The 18874-nt window shown below is 39.1% G+C and overlaps 1 protein-coding gene across 2 annotated transcripts in view; it reads left to right on the top strand.

Annotated features, from left to right (window-relative positions):
• Positions 1 to 18874, top strand: part of FGF12 (fibroblast growth factor 12) — a 591075-nt gene that overhangs the window by 197998 nt on the left and 374203 nt on the right. Inside the window, exon 1 of one of the 2 annotated variants that reach the window (XM_033213059.1) lies at positions 15164 to 15854. The exons of the other annotated variant lie outside the window; for it this stretch is intronic. Coding sequence (XP_033068950.1) covers positions 15764 to 15854 — 91 coding nt within the window. The 5' untranslated portion in view covers positions 15164 to 15763. Of the gene's footprint in view, positions 1 to 15163; positions 15855 to 18874 lie in introns of those variants that run through there. 2 annotated transcript variants of the gene reach the window in all.

Below are 18874 nucleotides of genomic sequence, written 5' to 3'. Positions count from 1 at the left end.
TCTGGCAGGCACCATATTAAGATATTCTATCTCAATTAATTCTGACAACAATTCTAAGGAATTATGAATACTCAGTCTATTGTACACATGATAACCACTGAAAGATGGAGCAGTCATCTCACCCAGTAAGTGTAAGAGTTGAGAAGTAATCCTAGGTCCAGTTTGATTTCAAAGCTCAAGCTCTAAACACTAAGCTCCACCAAGTGACAGAAAGTGGATCAAAAGAGAACGTAGATGTCAAAATTAAAAAAAAAAAAAAAAAAAAAAAAAAAAAACAGGAGGGAGAGAGGAGGATGAACAGAAGTGGGTTAAGGGTACAAACATACAATCCAATAAGAGGAATAAATGTAATGGTTGGTAGCAGAATAGGATGACCATACTTGATAAAAATGTATTATCCTCAGGTGATGGACACTTTAGATACCTTCCCTTAATTGCTACACATTAGGTATGTGTAAGAACATTTCTCATGCACCTCACTGATACGGTTTGGCTGTGTCCCCACCCAAATCTCATCTTGAATTCCCACATGTTGTGGGAGAGACCCCATGGGAGGTAGTTGAATTATGAGGGTGGGTTTTCCTGTGCTGTTCTTGCGATAGTGAATAAATCTCATAAGATCTGATGATGATGTAACTGGGAGTTTCCCTGCACAAGCTCTCTTCCCGTGTCTGCCGCCATGTGAGATGTGCCTTTCACCTTCTGCTTTGATTGTGATGTCTCCCCAGCCAGGTGGAACTGTAAGTCCATTAAACCTCTTTCTTTTGTAAATTGCCTAGTCTCCAGTATGTCTTTATCAGCAGCATAAAAATGGACTAATACAGTAAATTGGTACCAGTAGAGTGGGGTGCTGCTGAAAAGATACCTAAAAATGTGGAAGCAACTTTGGAACTGGGTAACAGGCAGAGGCTGAAATAGTTTGGAGGGCTCAAAAGAAGACAGGAAAGTGTAGGACAGTTTGGAACTCCCTAGAGACTTGTCAAATGGCTTTGACCAAAATGCTGGTCATGATATGGACAATGAAATCCAGGCTGAGGTGGTCTCAGATGAAGATGGGGAACTTGTGAGGAACTGGAGCAAAGGTGACTCTTGTTATGTGTTAGCAAAGAGACTGGTGGCATTTTGCCTCTGCCCTAAAGGTTTGTGGAACTTTGAACTTTAGAGAGATGATTTAGGGTATCTGGCAGAAGAAATTTCTAAGCAGCAAAGCATTCAAGATGTGACTTGGGTGCCGTCAAAGGCATTCAGTTTTATAACTGAAAGAGAGCATTAAAGTTGGGAAAATTTGCAGCCTGACAATGCGATAGAAAAGAAAATCCCGTTTTCTGAGGAGAAATTCCAGCTGACTACATACATTTGCATAAGTAATGAGTAGCTGAATACTGTTCCCCAAGACAATGGAAAAAATGTCTCCAGGGAATATCAGAGGGCTTCATGGCACCCCTTCCCATGTCAGGCCTAGAGGACTAGGAGGAAAACATGGTTTTGTGAGTGGGGCCCGGGGTCCCCATGCTATGTGCAGCCTAGGAACTTGGTGCCCCGTGTCCTAGCTGCTCCAGCTGAGTCTGAAAGGACCAATGTACAGCTTTGGCCATGACTTCAGAGGGTGCAAGACTCAAGACTTGGTAGCTTCAATGTGGTGTTAAGCCTGCCAGTGCACAGAAGTCAAGATTTGGGGTTTGGGAAACACCACCTAGATTTCAAAGGATGTAAGGAAATGCCTAGATGTCCAGGCAGACTTTTGCTGCAGGGGTAGGCCTCTCAGAGAACCTCTGCTAGGGCAGTGCGGAAGGGAAATGTGGGGTTGGAGCCCCCATACAGGGTCCCTACTGGGGCACTGTCTAGTGGAGCTGGGAGGACCACCATCCCCCAGACCCTAGAATGGCAGATCCACTGACAGGTTGCACTGTGTGCCTGGAAAAGCTGCAGACACACAATACCAGCCCATGAAAGCAACTGAGAGAGAGGCTGTACCCTGCAAAGCCACAGGTGCCGAGCTGCCCAAGAGCATGGGAACCTACCTCTTGCATCAGTGTGACCTGGACATGAGACATGGAGTCAAAGGAGATCATTTGGGAGCTTTGAGATTTGACTACTGCACTGGATTTCAGACTTGCATGGGGCCTGTACCCCTCTGTTTGGGCCAATTTCTTCCACTGCCTGAACCCCCATTGTATCTCAGAAGTAACAAACTTGGTTTTATTTTACAGACTCATAGGCAGAAGGGACTTGTCTTGTCTCAGATAAGGCTTTGGACTGTGGACGTTTGATTTAATGCTAAAATGAGTTAAAACTTTGGGGGACTATTGGGAAGGCTTGATTGGCTTTGAAATGTGAGGATATGAGATTTGGGAGGGGCCAGGGGTGGAATGGTATAGTTAGCCTGTGTCCCCACCCAAATCTCATCTTGAATTCCCACATGTTGTGGGAGGGACCCAGTGGAAGGTGGTTGAATAATGGGGGTGGGTCTTTCCTGTGCTATTCTCATATAATGTATGAGAATCACCAGATCTGATGATTATATAGTGGGGAGTTTCCCTGCATAAGCTCTCTACTCTTGTCTGCCGCCATGTGAGACGTGCCTTTCACCTTCCACCATGATTGTGAGGCCTCCCCAGCCACGTGGAACTATAAGTCCATTAAACCTCTTTCTTTTTTAAATTGCTCAGTCTCTGGTATGTCTTTATCAGCAGCATGAAAATGGACTAATACACCCGTAAATATATACAAATAAAAAAATAAAAATGAAAATAACTTCAGTCTAAATGGATTATTTACATAAGCCCAGGATGCTGCAGATGGTTATCTAGTGCTGGCTCCTAGAAGGATTATTGCAGTGATTTTCATATCTACATATTGAATGCTCACAATGTACACTTGCATAAGACCATAGAAAACAGATCATTCTGATCCTTCCATTTTTCATCATTTGTTAATTAACCTATAAAACTAGAAATGGAAACAATGGCAAAACTGGAAGTATACAACCTTTCAGACTAATACTATGAACCCCTTCTCCCAGGTCTTTTTCTGTTGGTCTTTCAGGATCTTTATCCTAAACTAGTCATCATCTTAGTTTATTTTCTGTTGTTATAACAGAATACCACAGACTGTGTAGTTATAAAGAAAAATACATTTAATTTTCACAGTCCTGGAAGCAAGGAAGGCTGCTAGCATCTGGTGAGGGCCTTTTTGCTGTGTCATATCACAGCAGAAGGCAAGTGTGTGCTAGCTCAGGTTTCTCTTCCTCTTCCTATAAAGCCACCAGTCCCATCGTGAGGGTCCCACTCTGATGATGTTATCTAATCCTAATTACCTCCCAAAGGCCCCACATCCAAATTTTATCAATATATGTTTGGGGATTGAGTTTCGAACACATGAAATGTTAAGGACACATTCAAGTCATAGCACCAATTTAAGGGCTCCAAAGGCTCCTTTTCTCCTGGTTTGCATTTCTTTTGGATTTTTTCAAGACCTCCTTTATTTTTATCATACTTGAAACCATGTGGTAGGTGTGTCATTGATTTTTAGGAAAGACAGAAGGCATGACGCATGCTGCTTTTGTTGTAACTGAAATGTAAGGTTATAATAAATTTGATTAAGGCTTTATCTTCAGTCGAACCATATGGTTAACTCTAAAGAAACAGAATCATATAACAATTCTGCAACTCTGGGTAAAGTTTTCAGTTTAATTCGGCAGATATTTATTGACCATTTCCTATGTTTCGAGTAGCATCTGTATATGGGGAAAGGCAGAAATAGTAATATTTCATGATGAATGACTTTTATGACTTGCCATGAAAGGGAACAAAAGTGACGTGTGTGTGTGTGTATGTGTGTCTGTGTGTATAAGCTTGAGGTGAGGAACTGTATATTAACATGTGCCCAACTAATTGTGACACAAGCTATGATGTGATAAGTGCCTAAGTGTTTCCTGATTCCTCTGTGGCTAAATCAACACTTCTACCACCTCTTTAGACACTATAAAATCATGTACTTCTTTTGTGCAGCTGTTACAGTTGTAATAATATATTTGTTTGCATGACTATTTGGCTAAATTTTCAATAAGTACTTTGGTTTTTTGGAAATCAGAGATTATTGTGTGAAAGTTCTATGCTAAGAAATATGTGCAGTTAAGCTCCAAAGAATGGCACCTAATCCAGCCAGGGAAGGTTTGTTGACAGAGGCGATAATGAATCCAAGTTTTGAAGGGTGGGTATGAACTCACTGGAAGAAGAAAGAAAGCAGGATAGTCTAAGCAAGTGAAATATCATGTGCAAAAACATGTAGACACGAACACGAAACAGTGCAACTCAGGCAACGCATGGTGGCTCACGCCTGTAATTCCAGCACTTTGGGAGGCTGAGGCAGGCATATCACGAAGTCAAGAGATCAAGACCATCCTGGCCAACATGGTGAAACCCGTCTCTACTAAAAATACAAAAATTAACTGAGCATGGTGGTGCACACCTCTAGTCCCAGCTACTCAGGAGGCTGAGGCAGGAGCATCATTTGAACCTGGGAGGCGAGGTTGCAGTGAGCCAAGATGGTGCCACTGAACTCCAACCTGACGACAGAGCGAGACTCCGACTCAAAAAAAAAAAACAAAAAGAAGAGAAAAAAACAATGAGACTCAAGGATATGGACTGAATTAAGTTCATGTACAGAGATAAAAGAAGATAAGCAAATCATTGTAGGTTTTATGTACCAAACTTAAATTGTCGACTTAATCTTCAATACTATGAAAAGTTTCAGAAGAGCCACATTCTTTAGGGACCTGAGTTTTAGGGTGATTATTTTGGCAGTATGGAGGCTAAATTTAAGGCAGTTGGAATATTTTTGTAAATATGTTGTAGTAATTGGGCAAGACGTGATCAGGGCCTGAAGGAAGGCAAGAATAAACTGATGGCTGTTAGATAAGTTAAACAAATAGTATCTATAATGCTCTGTTTGACTGGAGATAAGTTAGGAAGAGCAGTTTAGGATGGCTCACAAGGCTTTGAATTTGGAAACTGGATAATTAGATGTAGTTGTTCATTAAAATATGGAATTCAAGAAGTTTAGAGGGAAAGAAATGTGTCCAGTTGTAGTTATGGTTTTTTTTTTAAATACCTGTGGATCCTTTAGTAGAGATTTCCAGGGAAACTTGGAAATGGATGATTAAACCCATGTAGGTATCTTGCCAGCAGACACAGATCCAGGAGTTATCAATAGTGCAAGAATTTTAATGTGTAAGAAGATGTCCAGTAACAGCAAAAATGGAGAAGAGATTGAAGCTTGATAAATAGTAACACTTAGAGGATGGCAGAAAGAGAACTATGATGTTAATAGAGAAGTAGAAGGAAAACCGAGAGAAAAATGGTGTTTCTGAAGATGAGGAAGAGTTTCTTGAAATAAAATGATCAATAATTTTAACACATATAATTACTGCATCTTTGTAGCATTAGGACAAAATGTGCCCATTGTATCTGGAATAGCGTTGATTATGGTGATTTTATAAAAAGAACTTTGGTGAGATTGTGCAAGCAAGAGGCAGCACTCAGTGGGTTTAAGAAAGAAAAATACTGAAGTGAAGGTAGTACATATTGCCTCTTCTTTAAGATGTTTGTATGTCTGTGGAAGGGAAGAAAGAGGATAGAAAAATAATGCACAAAGGAGATTTCAAAATTCCACATGTGGCTCTTGCCTGGTATGTGAGAGTGGCAACTTTGGGCTTAACCTGTGTTATGCGCAGGCACAAAGATATATACATATGTATACTTGTGAATATATTTGTGTGCATAACCATCACCTTAAAGGGGCTAAAATATTCATTCTCCAAATTACTGCATGTCCAACAAATCTTCGATATGGATCCTGATGAACTTCTCCAGTTAACCCTTTTTCCCCTCCTTTTCCCTTCTGCTTCTAGAAAGCAGACAATTTACAGAGAAAATTCAATTTCCAGGGAAGAGAAAAATGTCCTGAAATCATTTCTATGCATAGTATCAAGTAGGTTTGATTCTGATGCTATCAAAATCAAGGGCAGCATCATAGTGTCTTTTAAAGAATATTACACTAGGAAGGGGGCAGGGGTTCTGAGCCACTTAGTTGCAGCCCTGCTGCTGGGGGCCAGGTGACTTTTGAAGAAGTCAGTGTTCCTTTTTTTTTTCTGTTAAAGGATGGAGTTAGAAAATAAACGTCTACCATGGGTTGACTTATGTTAAAATTGTATTCCCTAAAACCCCAAATGAAATCATTCCCCATTTCCTTCTCCTATCTGCAATTTGGAAGAACATCTTCTTTACAAATGTCATGATACTACTATGTGGTTTTACATGGTTTGCATCCCTCCTAGGCAATCAGAACTGCTCTTCTCATCTGTGCTATCGCTACAGGCTTCACATTTCTCTGTCCATTGTTTGTATAGCTATATATTCTTTCCATCTCTATGAGATAGTGAGTCCACTGAGGGCAGGGTTATATTTAAACAAAATATGCACTTGCTAAATGTGCGGTGAATAGAAATGAGTATTTTAAAATTCATTTAACAGGTGGACTTAACAGTATCTTATAAAACTTGATGACAGTTTTATTCGGAGAGCTTGGATAATATGAAAGCTAAAAGAGGTTGGGTGAATCTTTATTATCAGACTTGGGTAGGGCTCTTTATTACTGTTTTGGTGTCTTTAATACTCAAGATTGTTGAAATTTCAGAAGGGCATGTGGGAATCAAACATGATTTCTATCAATCACATGGAAGTAACTATTTTTCCCAATGTCACCTAAATGTAAGACTTCCCATTTAAAAATGAATATATAATTTAAAAATAAAATAAGAGTAGCAGCTCATATTTATGGCACTTTGGAAATTTCTTATCATTTACTCATGCATCCCTTCGTCTTAGAGGATAAGGATCATCAAAACTTGAACTCCTTTTGGTACCAACATTCTACTGTTAGGCGCTGAGAAGTTATGATTCTCACTTAGGTCTTCTGATTCTCAGGCATCAAGACTATATCCTGTTGCAACTTAGAAATAACATTTCTAGTCCCTGTGTGTCTCCTTCACATTCCGGATTTTTGTATTTTAATTAAGCTTAGTAATAAATACGTTTTAAAAATCAAAGCAAAATTCATATAATTGATTTTTGTTGTTGTATGTCATTTATTTTGAAGAAGTAATATGCATACGGTGCACTTTTAAATTATTATAAAATGGAATGCAGTCAAAAGTAAGTCTCCCTCTCTCTGTTCTGTTCTGCTACCTAATCTTTCTCCCTGAGACTACAACTGATGCCAATTTCTTATGTACCTTTTCAGAAAGAGTCCATGAGTTTATAAACATGAATGTATGCACATTCTTATTTTCTAGATTACACAAATTGTGGCAAGCTATATATATATATATATACATACATATATTCTTTTATATGGTTATTAAATTCAGTAATAAATTTCACAAATCTATTCATATCAATACATATAGTGTGGCTACATTAAAAAAAAATTGTAGCACATTACTTTATGGGAATATACCAAAATGTAAGTTAGTTCCCTACTGATAGATTAGTATCACTAGTATCAAATAGTGTTATCAACAATGTTGTACTGACTACTTTGTGCAGTTGTCACTGTTGTATGCTTGTACAACTATATCTAAAATATCTACGTAAGAAATTGCCAAAAGGGAAATCGGCTTTTTAAAGTTTGAAGGGTAGAGACAAATAACTATCCATAAAGGCATTAATGCTCACTTTTACCAAGAATGTATGAGGGTTCCCATTTCCTTTATATTTTCTCTAGTACACTAAGTTACCAAACATTTTTATCCTTGAAATCTTATATGGTATTAATATTTTATTTTGGATATATTTAGTATTTCTCTCATGTGTGAATCTTATGACTTTTCAAATGTTTAAAAATAAGTTATATCTTCTATCTAATTCATAGACTCACTCTAAATTCTTTCTGGGCTATGGTTTGTAAATGTAACATAGAATTACAAATATTTTTCCCAATTGGAAAATCACATAAAGTCCCCATTTTTTCATTTAATCAATATTTAAATAAGTTATTTCTTACATATTCTAGGTGCCAAGATATACAAACATAAAAGATATGAACATGAACACCAAAATTTGGAGGTGAAAAGCCTCATAGTCTCTTGGGAGGGAAAATATGTATGTGCAAGCTGAATAAAATAAATCCTATAATAGAGGAACTACAGTGTGCTCTGGGAACTACGAGGAAGCTGTGACTGCTTTGGGGGAGGAGATAGGATGGAAAGTTTACCAGAGAGATCGCTGTGGTTTCTATGGTAGGTCTCAAGAAATGTGTGTAATTTATAGGGTCAGAGAAGTGTTCAGGTGATAGGAGAAAAGGGTGGAAACACCCATTTGGTATTGTGCGCCTCTTTTGGTAATGAGTTTTGACTAATGAGTGATTTCTTTTTTCCTTGACATTCATAAGTATTTATTATCTTGAACTGATTGGCCTCATATTTTGCATATTTTGCAAAATAATTTTTTGACTTCATATTTTACTATGATGATTTAAAAACATTTTCCTTCCATTTGAATTAGATAACTCATCTTTCAAGTTTTCTTATGGCTAACAAGCTCTGTGTTTATTCAAGACAACTTGTTAAAGTGTTATTAGAAGAGATGGAAAATGTCCAACTGCAGCAGCAAATCCTGAATGTATCTATTCCAAGATAAGAAAAAAGTTCTCAAACAAATGACAAAATGTTCAAACTCAATCATAATTAGAGATATGCAAATTAAAACATTACAATCAAACTGACATAAATGAAAAAGTAGGACAATACATTATGTTGGTAAGGCTGTGGGAAAATAGGGAATCATATATTGCTGGCAAGAATCTAAATTCATACAAGCCTTCTGGAATGAAATTCAGCAATACTTAGCATAAATATCTATACACATACTTTTCAACCCAGCATTTCCATTTCTAGGAACCTACCCTGGAGGCACACAGAGTGTATTTCTCGCAGGAGTATTGGTTAGCAGTGTTTTCTACAATATGAGAATGCTGCACATAAGGTTACTTATTGCAGCATTGTTTATAATAGCACAATACTGGAAACAATCAAAAGACCACTACATAGAAGAGTGTGTGTGCATTTGTACAAAAGAAGCACAGGCAAGATAAACTAAAGAAACCAGTTACCTATAGGCAGTGCATGGGAAATAAGTGGAAAAAAAAGGAATGAACAGGAACTGGCCAGGAGGGATAATGAGGGAATAACAATTATCAAGCTATACTTTTTGGTAAAGCTTTGACTGTAAGTACTATAGTAATGTTTCATGCACCCAAATAAAAAAAAAATTTAAGTTAATTAAATTTAGTTAAATAATCAAGATCAATGTGTATGGAATATAAGTTTACAAATGAATAACCAAATCACACTGAAGAGGATGGGCAAGTAAAGAAACAACCTAAGTCACTTTCAAAAGAAAATGATATTTTGATTGGATACTGTAAAGTTCAAGACAAAAATAAGTGTATATAAATACTGCACTATTGTAATAAGTGTTTCTCACAGGAGTATCAGTTAGCAATTCTCTAACTACCTTAAGTGTAGTAGGATTTAATAAATAAGTGAATATATTACAAATAATGAAAGTCGGGTTTTTCACTGTCAGAAAGAAGTTACAAATAAGGAAAAGGCAAAAAATAAAATGAACCTGGTGGTATTGACTTAGGAACGAAGTATTAATGACATCTATCTCTATCTCTACATGATATATCTGTATCTATCTAAAAAGATAAACTGATAGAAACATAGAAATAAATATGATGTAGGTGTATGCGTATATAGATTTCCTAGCTCTCTCTGCTGAGAGGGCCTAAGAGCAGTAACACCACAATAAAAATGAGCACATTTAGCACTCAGACCTTGGTTGCTATATATTGTTCTCCAAAGAAAGAACTCAGACTCATTTGGCAATCAGTTGATTCCAGGGCTAGGGTAGAGGGGACAAAATAATAAACTTGGAACATTATGTGATGCCAAAAAATTAAGGAACTGCTAAAAAAAAAATGGGAGTATGTCAAAAGGACACAATAACAAATCAGAAGGATCTCCCAATGGCTAAGCCAGAACAATTTTAGCCACAAAGTAAATCATGATAGTATTGGATTATAATCCTTAAAATAAATATCCTTGAGGCCATACTGATATAAATAAATAACTGAATGCATAAATAAATGCAGGAGAAGTAACAGCTGTTACAGAAGAATTCCTATTACTTTAGACAGAATAAAGGAAATACAAAAGTCACTGTTGGGCAAACGGCACAGTAATAATTGTTGCAAGCAAGATCTGTCAGTGGATGCTAAAATCAGTGGATAAAAGTTAGAGGAAAAACAGGACATTCGCACAGCATCAAAGTTTTTCCTCAATATATTTATCAATTATAAATGAAAAAAAATGTAACTTTACAGTACGGAAATCTAGTAGACATAACCTGAACCAGGCAATCAAGGTTAACATCACTGACATCATGTACTCTCCCCCCTGCCATAATGATATACTAAGAAGGGTACAACATCTCTTCTATGGTATTCTTGCCAAATGAATAACTTTAGACTAATCATTAGAAAAAATTGGACAAACCCAAATTGAAAGACATTCTGCAAAATATTTGACCAATACTTATTAGCAGTGCCAAGGTACTGAAAGACAGGGAGACCGAGGGACCACCACAGATTGAAGCAGATTCAAGTGACATGACAATCAAATGCAATATAGGTCCTAGTTGGATCTGGTACAGAAAAAGGACATGAGGGTGGGGGAGAACTGGTGAAAGCTGAATAAAGTTTGTAGTTTAGTTAATCACAAGGTACTAGTGTAAATGTTCCGGGTTTGTACACTGGTTATAAAAGTCATGCGAGGTGATTGGATCACGGGGAGGATGCCCCCATGCTGTTCTCATGACACTGAGGGAATTCTCACAAGATCTGGTGGTTTTATAAGGGGCTTTCCTCTGCTTCATTTTGCATTTCTCTCTCCTGTCACCATATGAAGAAGGACGTGTTTGCTTCCACTTCTGCCATGACTAAGTTTCCTGAGGCAGGCTTCTCAGCCATGCAGAACTGTGAGTCAATTAAACCACTTTTCTTTATGAAAAGAAAAAAATAGGGAAATTGGGTAAATGGTAGGTATGGACTCTCAGTCATATTTTATAACATTTGCATAAGTGGAAACTTATTTAAAGATAAAAAAGTTTGGAAAATAATAGAAGGAGATAATGAAGATGAAGAAGAGGAAGAGAAGGAGAAGGAGGAAGAAGAGGAACAGGAATGGTAGGGAGAGGAAGGAAAACGAAATAAAAAAGAACAAAAGGAAGAAGAGAAATTTTAAAATAACATGTTTGCTTTTTTAAAAACAGTATGAAGATTGTATTTGAAAGTATTGCTATGATGAGAGGTACAGGCATGGTTCTGTGCCCTTTCAGAGTCAATGGGCTATATGCATAACATGGAACAAAAATACCATGTTAGATATCATACTGATTTTCATCTTTTAGATTATATGTTGGTTTCTTTGTGAAAATAAATTTAATATCAATTCAACAGATATTTTGCTATTGATATACTCATTAAAAGTTTTGCAACCTAGCACAATTCTTTATATGTTATTACCAATTCAACATTTGCTTCCAAACAGATAAATACAGATTAATTGCACAGCTGATGCCAAGAGTGAACAGATGCCTATGTTTAGTGTTAATAGAAAATATCTTAGATAAGTCACAATTTAAATATCTCAGAACTCCCTTACACAATTATTAATTTCTTTTTTTTTTTTTTTTTTTTTTTTTTTTTGAGACGGAGTCTCGCTCTGTTGCCCAAGCTGGAGTGCAGTGGCCGGATCTCAGCTCACTGCAAGCTCCGCCTCCCGGGTTCACGCCATTCTCCTGCCTCAGCCTCCCGAGTAGCTGGGACTACAGGCGCCCGCCACCTCGCCCGGCTAGTTTTTTGTACTTTTTAGTAGAGACGGGGTTTCACTGTGTTAGCCAGGATGGTCTCGATCTCCTGACCTTGTGATCCGCCCGCCTCGGCCTCCCAAAGTGCTGGGATTACAGGCTTGAGCCACCGCGCCCGGCCCACAATTATTAATTTCTACAAACTCTTAGTAATTATTTTTAAAAAGAAAAAATTGGGGTACTAGGAATTCAAATACGTTCATCCGTCATTATATACCAGAATTCCTAATCCTTCTCAAAAAGTGCTAACTTATTGTATTTTGAAGCCACACTGGTGAGTCACTTGCTAGAATTTGTCCAAGATGTCTGAGTCAATTAGATAACAGAAAGAATGGCTAACTTTAAAAATCTCAATTAGAGACATAACATAATTTAAAATTTGGGTATTAAAACAATAATATATCTTCAATATAAAATTAAAAATATTATTGTCAGTACAAGTTTGATTTTGGTTTATGCGATAATACACAGAAAGGAGAAAAGATGAATGTTCTTGTTCAAACTAAAACACATCACTTTTTTACCCTTCATGTGCTCCTGGCTATTTTGTTTTGTTTTATTTTGTCTTGTTTTGGGATATTATGATACATGTAAAAACGAATTCTGATATATTGCTCAAGATACTTCAGAAAGACTGCACTCTATGTGCCTAATTGTGGAAGTGGGTGACAATTACATGAGGAGTTGCTTTAAAAAGCATGCACATTGAAATCCTGGTAAATGTAAGAACCTTTTTTAAAAAAATAAAAAACTGTCTAAGTAATACAATTCCAGTGATCAAGTTTTCTATACTTACTTACAAAGTAGAAACTTACTTTGATATATATTATACTTACAAAGTACGAACTTGCTATTATCAAATGTCCATAGTATACAGTAAGAAAATATTTTGCATTAAAATGTCACGTGCCCTCTGAACTCATCTGAGAGCTCAATAACAACAAAAAAAAATTGATAAATGTAATACCTCAGTTTGTTTTCATAAGTACTCTGATAATCCATTTCCTCTCTGGTCATAAGAATCACTGTGATGGCCATTTAAACAATACAGTGCACCATTTGAATATTAATTGTACTGATTGGCTTTCCCGCTCTGCATCCTAAAAGTTTACAATCCTGTTGTGGAGTCAGAAGAGTCACACATAATTGCTTCCTATAATCAAAGAATAGAACCACTGTATTAGACCTTAATAGTCTAACACCCAGAACCCAGGGAAGTTGGTAAAACACCTTATCTTGCAAAGATAGTTAAAATCTTCAAAGCACTTTCACATGTTTTACCTAATTGAACTCTTGCCACAACCTTGCCAGGAGGCAGAGAGGGTTATGATAAATATAAAAACGGATGGTCAGGAGGTCATATGTGTTTTAAAATCACACATGGACCTGTTCACTCTGCTCACGTTCCGGCCAGGGAACCACGGCATTGTCCTGTTCATTTGCTATTTTTCCAGGAATAGCACTTTCCTCAAAGTAAGGAAATAGCTCTAGGCATTGGGTTCCAGAATAGGAGAGCTCGACTGGAAAACCGTTCCGCTGCAGCACAAAGGACTATTTTTAGATGTTTTCCTTTTGCTAATTGCCTCTCCGTCTGTGGGGAATTTCTATGGGTAGAACCCCAGAGGAGCCAAATTTCTCACTCATTCTCAGAGACAGGAAAGAGGAAGGCCATGGCTCAGGTTGCCCTGGGGCTGCATAACTTCTTGGGTGATGTCAGCGTAGTGGTCTTTAGCAAGATCTTCAAGGACCTTGGAGCTTAAAGAGCTTGTGATACCACTGAACAACAGGACTAAGAGGCGACTAGAAAGAAAGGCCTAGGCATATCTTCTTGAATCTTGGAATCACCCCAAATGACCTTTCCTGGAGCTTGAGCTTTGAGAGGAGCTAAGAGGGTGTGAACCCAGCGGTGGCTGTAAGCTCAAGCGGCCCTCCAGATGTTCTGGTGTTTCTTCCATCACCTCTGAGAGGAAACAGGAAGAGACTTCTTCCAGGCAACTTCAAACGTCATTTCAAGTGTTAGGGAACATCAGTGGAACCGCCAATGTTTAGCCTACATAAGAGAAAGAGGAAAGGTGCGATGCAAACCATTTTTACTCCCTTGCAGGGAAGAGCTAACCAGTTAGTGCTAGGCAGCCCTGAGACAATGGGTGGAACAAAGGTGAAGTCAGTTGTTGGCTCAACCTCAGGGAAAACCTAACAGTTTTCGTGCAATGAATTACCTGGGGAGCTGCTGAGTTCTCTGCCACCTGGACTATTCCAGCAGAAATTCACTGGTATGAACACTGGCATTCACTGGAAAGTGAAAATGATTCACAACCCTAGAGGTGGGGTCTAAATAATAATAATTGCAAACACTATTTTAGCACTTACTTTATAACAAGTGTTTTCTTAACTCTCAGGGGGTATATAAGACAGATGCTATCTTTAACTTTCTTTTAAAGATGAGAAAATTGAGGGACAGAGAGGTTAAGTAATTTGTTCAAGGTCACACACCTAGTAGGAATTTGAACTCAGGCTGCTTGTCTCTAGTGTCTGTGCTCTTAACCACTTGCTGTATTGCTAAGCGTCCCCTAAGGTCCCCTCTTGCCCTGAGATTCCACATAGGGTGACTTCCTGTCACTTCGACAGCATTCTTCCCATGCTTCCTCACTGCACTTCCAAAAGGGCATTGTTGGAATCAGGAAAAGACAAAGAAACAACAACAAAAAGAGTCAAGGGGGCTGCTGGGAAAAAAAAATCGCGATCTTTAAACTCATGGAGAAGCTGTTTGGTCATCTTGGCGGGCTGGCAGAGGCAGAGCCTGCCAGAATACTGGCGCTAAAGCGAAGCGCTCTTTTGTCTTCAGATTTCCAGCCTCACCTGCCTCCTCTCCCTCTGTCCCTTCTAGCCCCACTTCCCACTGCACCTATGCTAAGCTTTTCCAAGAGCCTGAAAGGCACGGGGACAAACAAGCACGCCGCTGCCAATCCTCTATGTCACACCCTCTTCCCCACCCAGATTGACGGGGAGACGCCCAGGGTGGTAAGTGACTTACCCAAGGACACAGAGTCCCGACCAGAAAACCCAGGTGTCCAGACTCCCACATCGGCACTCTGTCCACGCCTACACACACCTGACTTTTCATAGCCAGCACCCAAGAGCTTTCTTTATTCCACGTCCCCGCCTCCCTACCCCACCCCCTAGTTCCCTAGAGTCGCTTCTGACGCTCTGCAGCCTCCGGGGTCCAGCCCTCCCTGCGGGTGCTTCCCTTCCGCCGGATTCCCACGCCGGAGTCGCCCTGGGCCTCGCGGAGCCCGCGGGACCGCTGCCTTCCGGGCTCGAAGCCGCACAGCCCGCTCAGCGCCCCAAGCCCGGGACGGCTGGGACACCGAGGCAGGCTCCCAGGGCACAGGGTCCGGCGCCGAGGGCAGGAGCAGAGGACCCCGGTCCAGAAGGCACCTGTAAGGAAGCACGGACCCGCAGTGACGTCCTCCGCGTCGTCCTCAGACCAGCCGCCGCCTCCGGAAGGTCTCAAGGGGCCGTGTTCGAGCCCACCGAGGGGTGGCGGCGCCTCTGGCTCTCGGAGGGCTGCCCCGGGCGGAGCGGCACTTCCTCGTCCCGGCTCGCCCCCTGCCGGCGCCCGGGCTCCCTCCCGCTCCATGTGCAAACTCCCCTCCACCTGGGCGCGCGCGATGGACTCAGGACCCGGCTGCCGAACACAGGCCGCCTGTTGGTTGGACGACTAGCGCAGGTGGGCGGGGAGTTGACCAACCCCACACACGCGCTTCTCCATGAAGATTCTTGAGCTTTCTCTGAAGAAAGGAGTGCATATGCTGCAGTGTCTCTGTGGAAGGAGCCTGAGGTCCAGCGACAGCCCAAGTGGTGAGAAAATGTTCTTTCCCCAGCCCCAAAACACTGCAGAATGCCCCCTTCCCTTCTCCCGGCGCCCTCTCCGCTGCCCTTCTCTGCTTCATTCAGCGCTGCTTGTGTCGGAGGGAAGGCGTTTCCCGACTGGGGCCCCTCCGCTAGTTCTGTCTGTGGGTATTTTTTTTTTCTTTTAAATCCCTGAAGTCATCGACGCTTTGTAGGGAGAGCGCGTTCGCTTTCGCCGGGCGCGCCTGGGCTGAAACCTGCGGGTCTCTCTCCGAGCGGTGCTGGCTGTGACCTGCGTTCCCACCTTCTCGTGGCCCTCTCCTTGCGATTTGTGAGGGCGGCGCGCGACTTGGAGTTGTTCAGTGTCTCCAAAAAGTTGCTCGTGCATTCTACAGGAGAGGGGACTTTTAAACAGATGGCTGGCAAGGCAGGTATCTTTTCTTTTTCTTGCTTTGTCTGCAAAGTAGACATCTGGTGGTGGTTAGGGGTACGTTTTCCCTGGAGATGTAGCGATTTCTGTCCTAGGCGCTGAAGCATGAGGGTCCCGGTTAGCCTTGGGCTTCAACCCGGTCCCCCGGGAAAGACTCCAGGGAGGAAAAGAAAGAAAATCAGACCCTTTGAATGAACTGAGATATTGAGAAAGACCATTAAAAACTTAATGGAAAAAAAAAAACCCACCAAACTAATATCAAATAAGTGTGATTCTTTTCTGCTGAAGTCTTGCAAAATAGTGTGCTGTTTCACCACGTTTCCTCCATTGTCTATCTCTAATTGTTTAAGGTTCTTTAAAAGGTTTGTATAAATTATCTTTAAAGTGATGTATCTATTAATCTTGCAAGTGCGAATTCAGTTTCTGTGTCTTTTGATTTTCCTTTTACAAACTGGGAGTAGGGTGTGGGGAGAGAACAATGACACCCTAATACATCTAAACAAGTGCCTTTTTGCCAAGAAATATACGTTTTTGGTCCATGAATTCCAAATAACTTTACTTTTCAAAAATTTAACAACATTATACAAGATTTCGTGTTTAAAACTCCATATGTTATTTTGGAGAGTCTGATTCATTTGGTTATGGCACCTATTTTCACTCTGTTCTCGAGCTATGAAAATTATATTTGGAAAGATTAGAATATATGTAGGTTTCATTCATTCTTTTAGATCTTTGACTTTGTGGTTACTCATCAGTATAAATGAAATATAAAACTACTTAAAAAGAACTAATTAGAATTAAATAGAAAACTACTTAAGAAGAACTAATTTATGAAATTGCAGAACACACTTTCAAAATGAAATCAGCAAGAAGATCTCATTTTTACTTCCATGTAGTTCAGAAGATTATTTATACATTCTTTTTTGCGTTATATTTGTAAATACTGAAAGGCATCATACCACTGTATTCTAAACGAAGTGTCTTTATGTTAAAGTTTCATGTTTTGATAGACATATTTCAAGAAGCCAGTAGAGATAGGTGTTAGCATTTCATTTTTCCTGGTCCACAGTAAATATAATATGAATAGATTATAACTTGGATATATGACTCTTAGGAGTGAACATTTTAAAACTGTGTGGGGTTGTAATGAAGACAGGGCAGTCTCTCATGTCAAATTAGGGAAGATATTCATTTTACCTACAGAGTCAGTTTCCCAAATAGCGATAGAGCCAAATAGAAGGGTTAACTTATGTGATTGGACAGCATAGTTTGTTGCAAGTATGGGACCGATTTAGTTGTAACAGTCTCAATAAGTCACTACCCATCTTTGAAACTCATTATTTTTATCTTACAACAGTGGAAATGATAGACATAGCCTGTTTTTTAAAATACATATTTGACTATATCTTAGGTTTAACAGTGATTCTATGGAAACTTGTGTTTTATTTATATATGCATTTTTACTTAGTGGGGTAGAGGAATTCTTGTAAAATGGTATTTAGTTCCAAGTAGTGAAGTTCCCTTCTCACCCTTTCCACAGACAGAGGTAATATATGGTTATGTGTCAGGAGACTGTTTCTTGGAACAAATTACCTTTTAGAAAATTGTGACTCTTTTAAACTTATGATCTTGTGTAACTAACATGGCCTTGCTGTTTCCGAATTAGTGCATAAATGTAAATTACTATAATAATGGTACCTACCTAATAGATTGTAGTGAACATTAAATGAATTAACAGCAGCTAAAGATTTAGTCGAGCTCTCATGGTATGCCAGGCACTGTTCTAAGAACTTTATATTATATACCTATTATATATATACCTATATATCATATATACCTATTATAGCCTATTATATACCATATGCTTAGTATATTTTAGGTCTTTTTATTATTGTGTTCTATTTTAAAGAGATTTTTTTTCATATGGCCTGTGCCATTAGCATGACCTCACAGCAATTTTTCATGTAATATTGCCATGCCCAGTGTGCATATGCAAATTGAGGTAATGATATAAATTTTTTTTTTTCATGGAGCAAATATATAAAAATAGAGCTCAAATGAACAACTCTAATTTTTAAAACTAACTTTAGGAGAACTTAAGGAGAAGTTTTATGCCAGCTGCTGCTTCTCCATTATTTTACAGTTGAGGGAGGTGAGGCCCACAGAAGGGAAGTGACATAATTTGTTACAATAGATTAAAAGATTCTCCTAACAGATTGCTGAATAGTTGGAATTATAAGCATTTTGATATTTTATTTGTTTTATTAAATGAATGGTACTAAGAAAATACAAACTAATCATTTATTTTGAGCTTTTTAGTATCATTAAAATATGTTATTGCTCCTGTCTTTCCTCTATGTTATCAGATGTGAATGTCTTGTCTAGTTTATCCATCATATTAATTTCTAAGTCCTTTGTACTGCAGTAGGATGGGCATAAGCTATCAAATGGAAGACAGTCTTAGACAAGGCTGAATGGATTGTTCAAGGCTAAATTCTGGGTCCCTTATGATCCTTTTTATTTCTCCATTTCTCAAAATGAAATTGTTTTAAGCATGTAGAGCCCATCCATTAAATGAAAGATATGAAGTTTAAGATGC

Source organism: Trachypithecus francoisi, unplaced genomic scaffold (assembly GCF_009764315.1).
Source record: "Trachypithecus francoisi isolate TF-2019V2 unplaced genomic scaffold, Tfra_2.0 Lachesis_group0, whole genome shotgun sequence".
In the NCBI taxonomy this organism is placed as follows: Eukaryota; Metazoa; Chordata; class Mammalia; order Primates; family Cercopithecidae; genus Trachypithecus; species Trachypithecus francoisi.
This window is presented reverse-complemented; position numbering and strand designations above follow the sequence as displayed.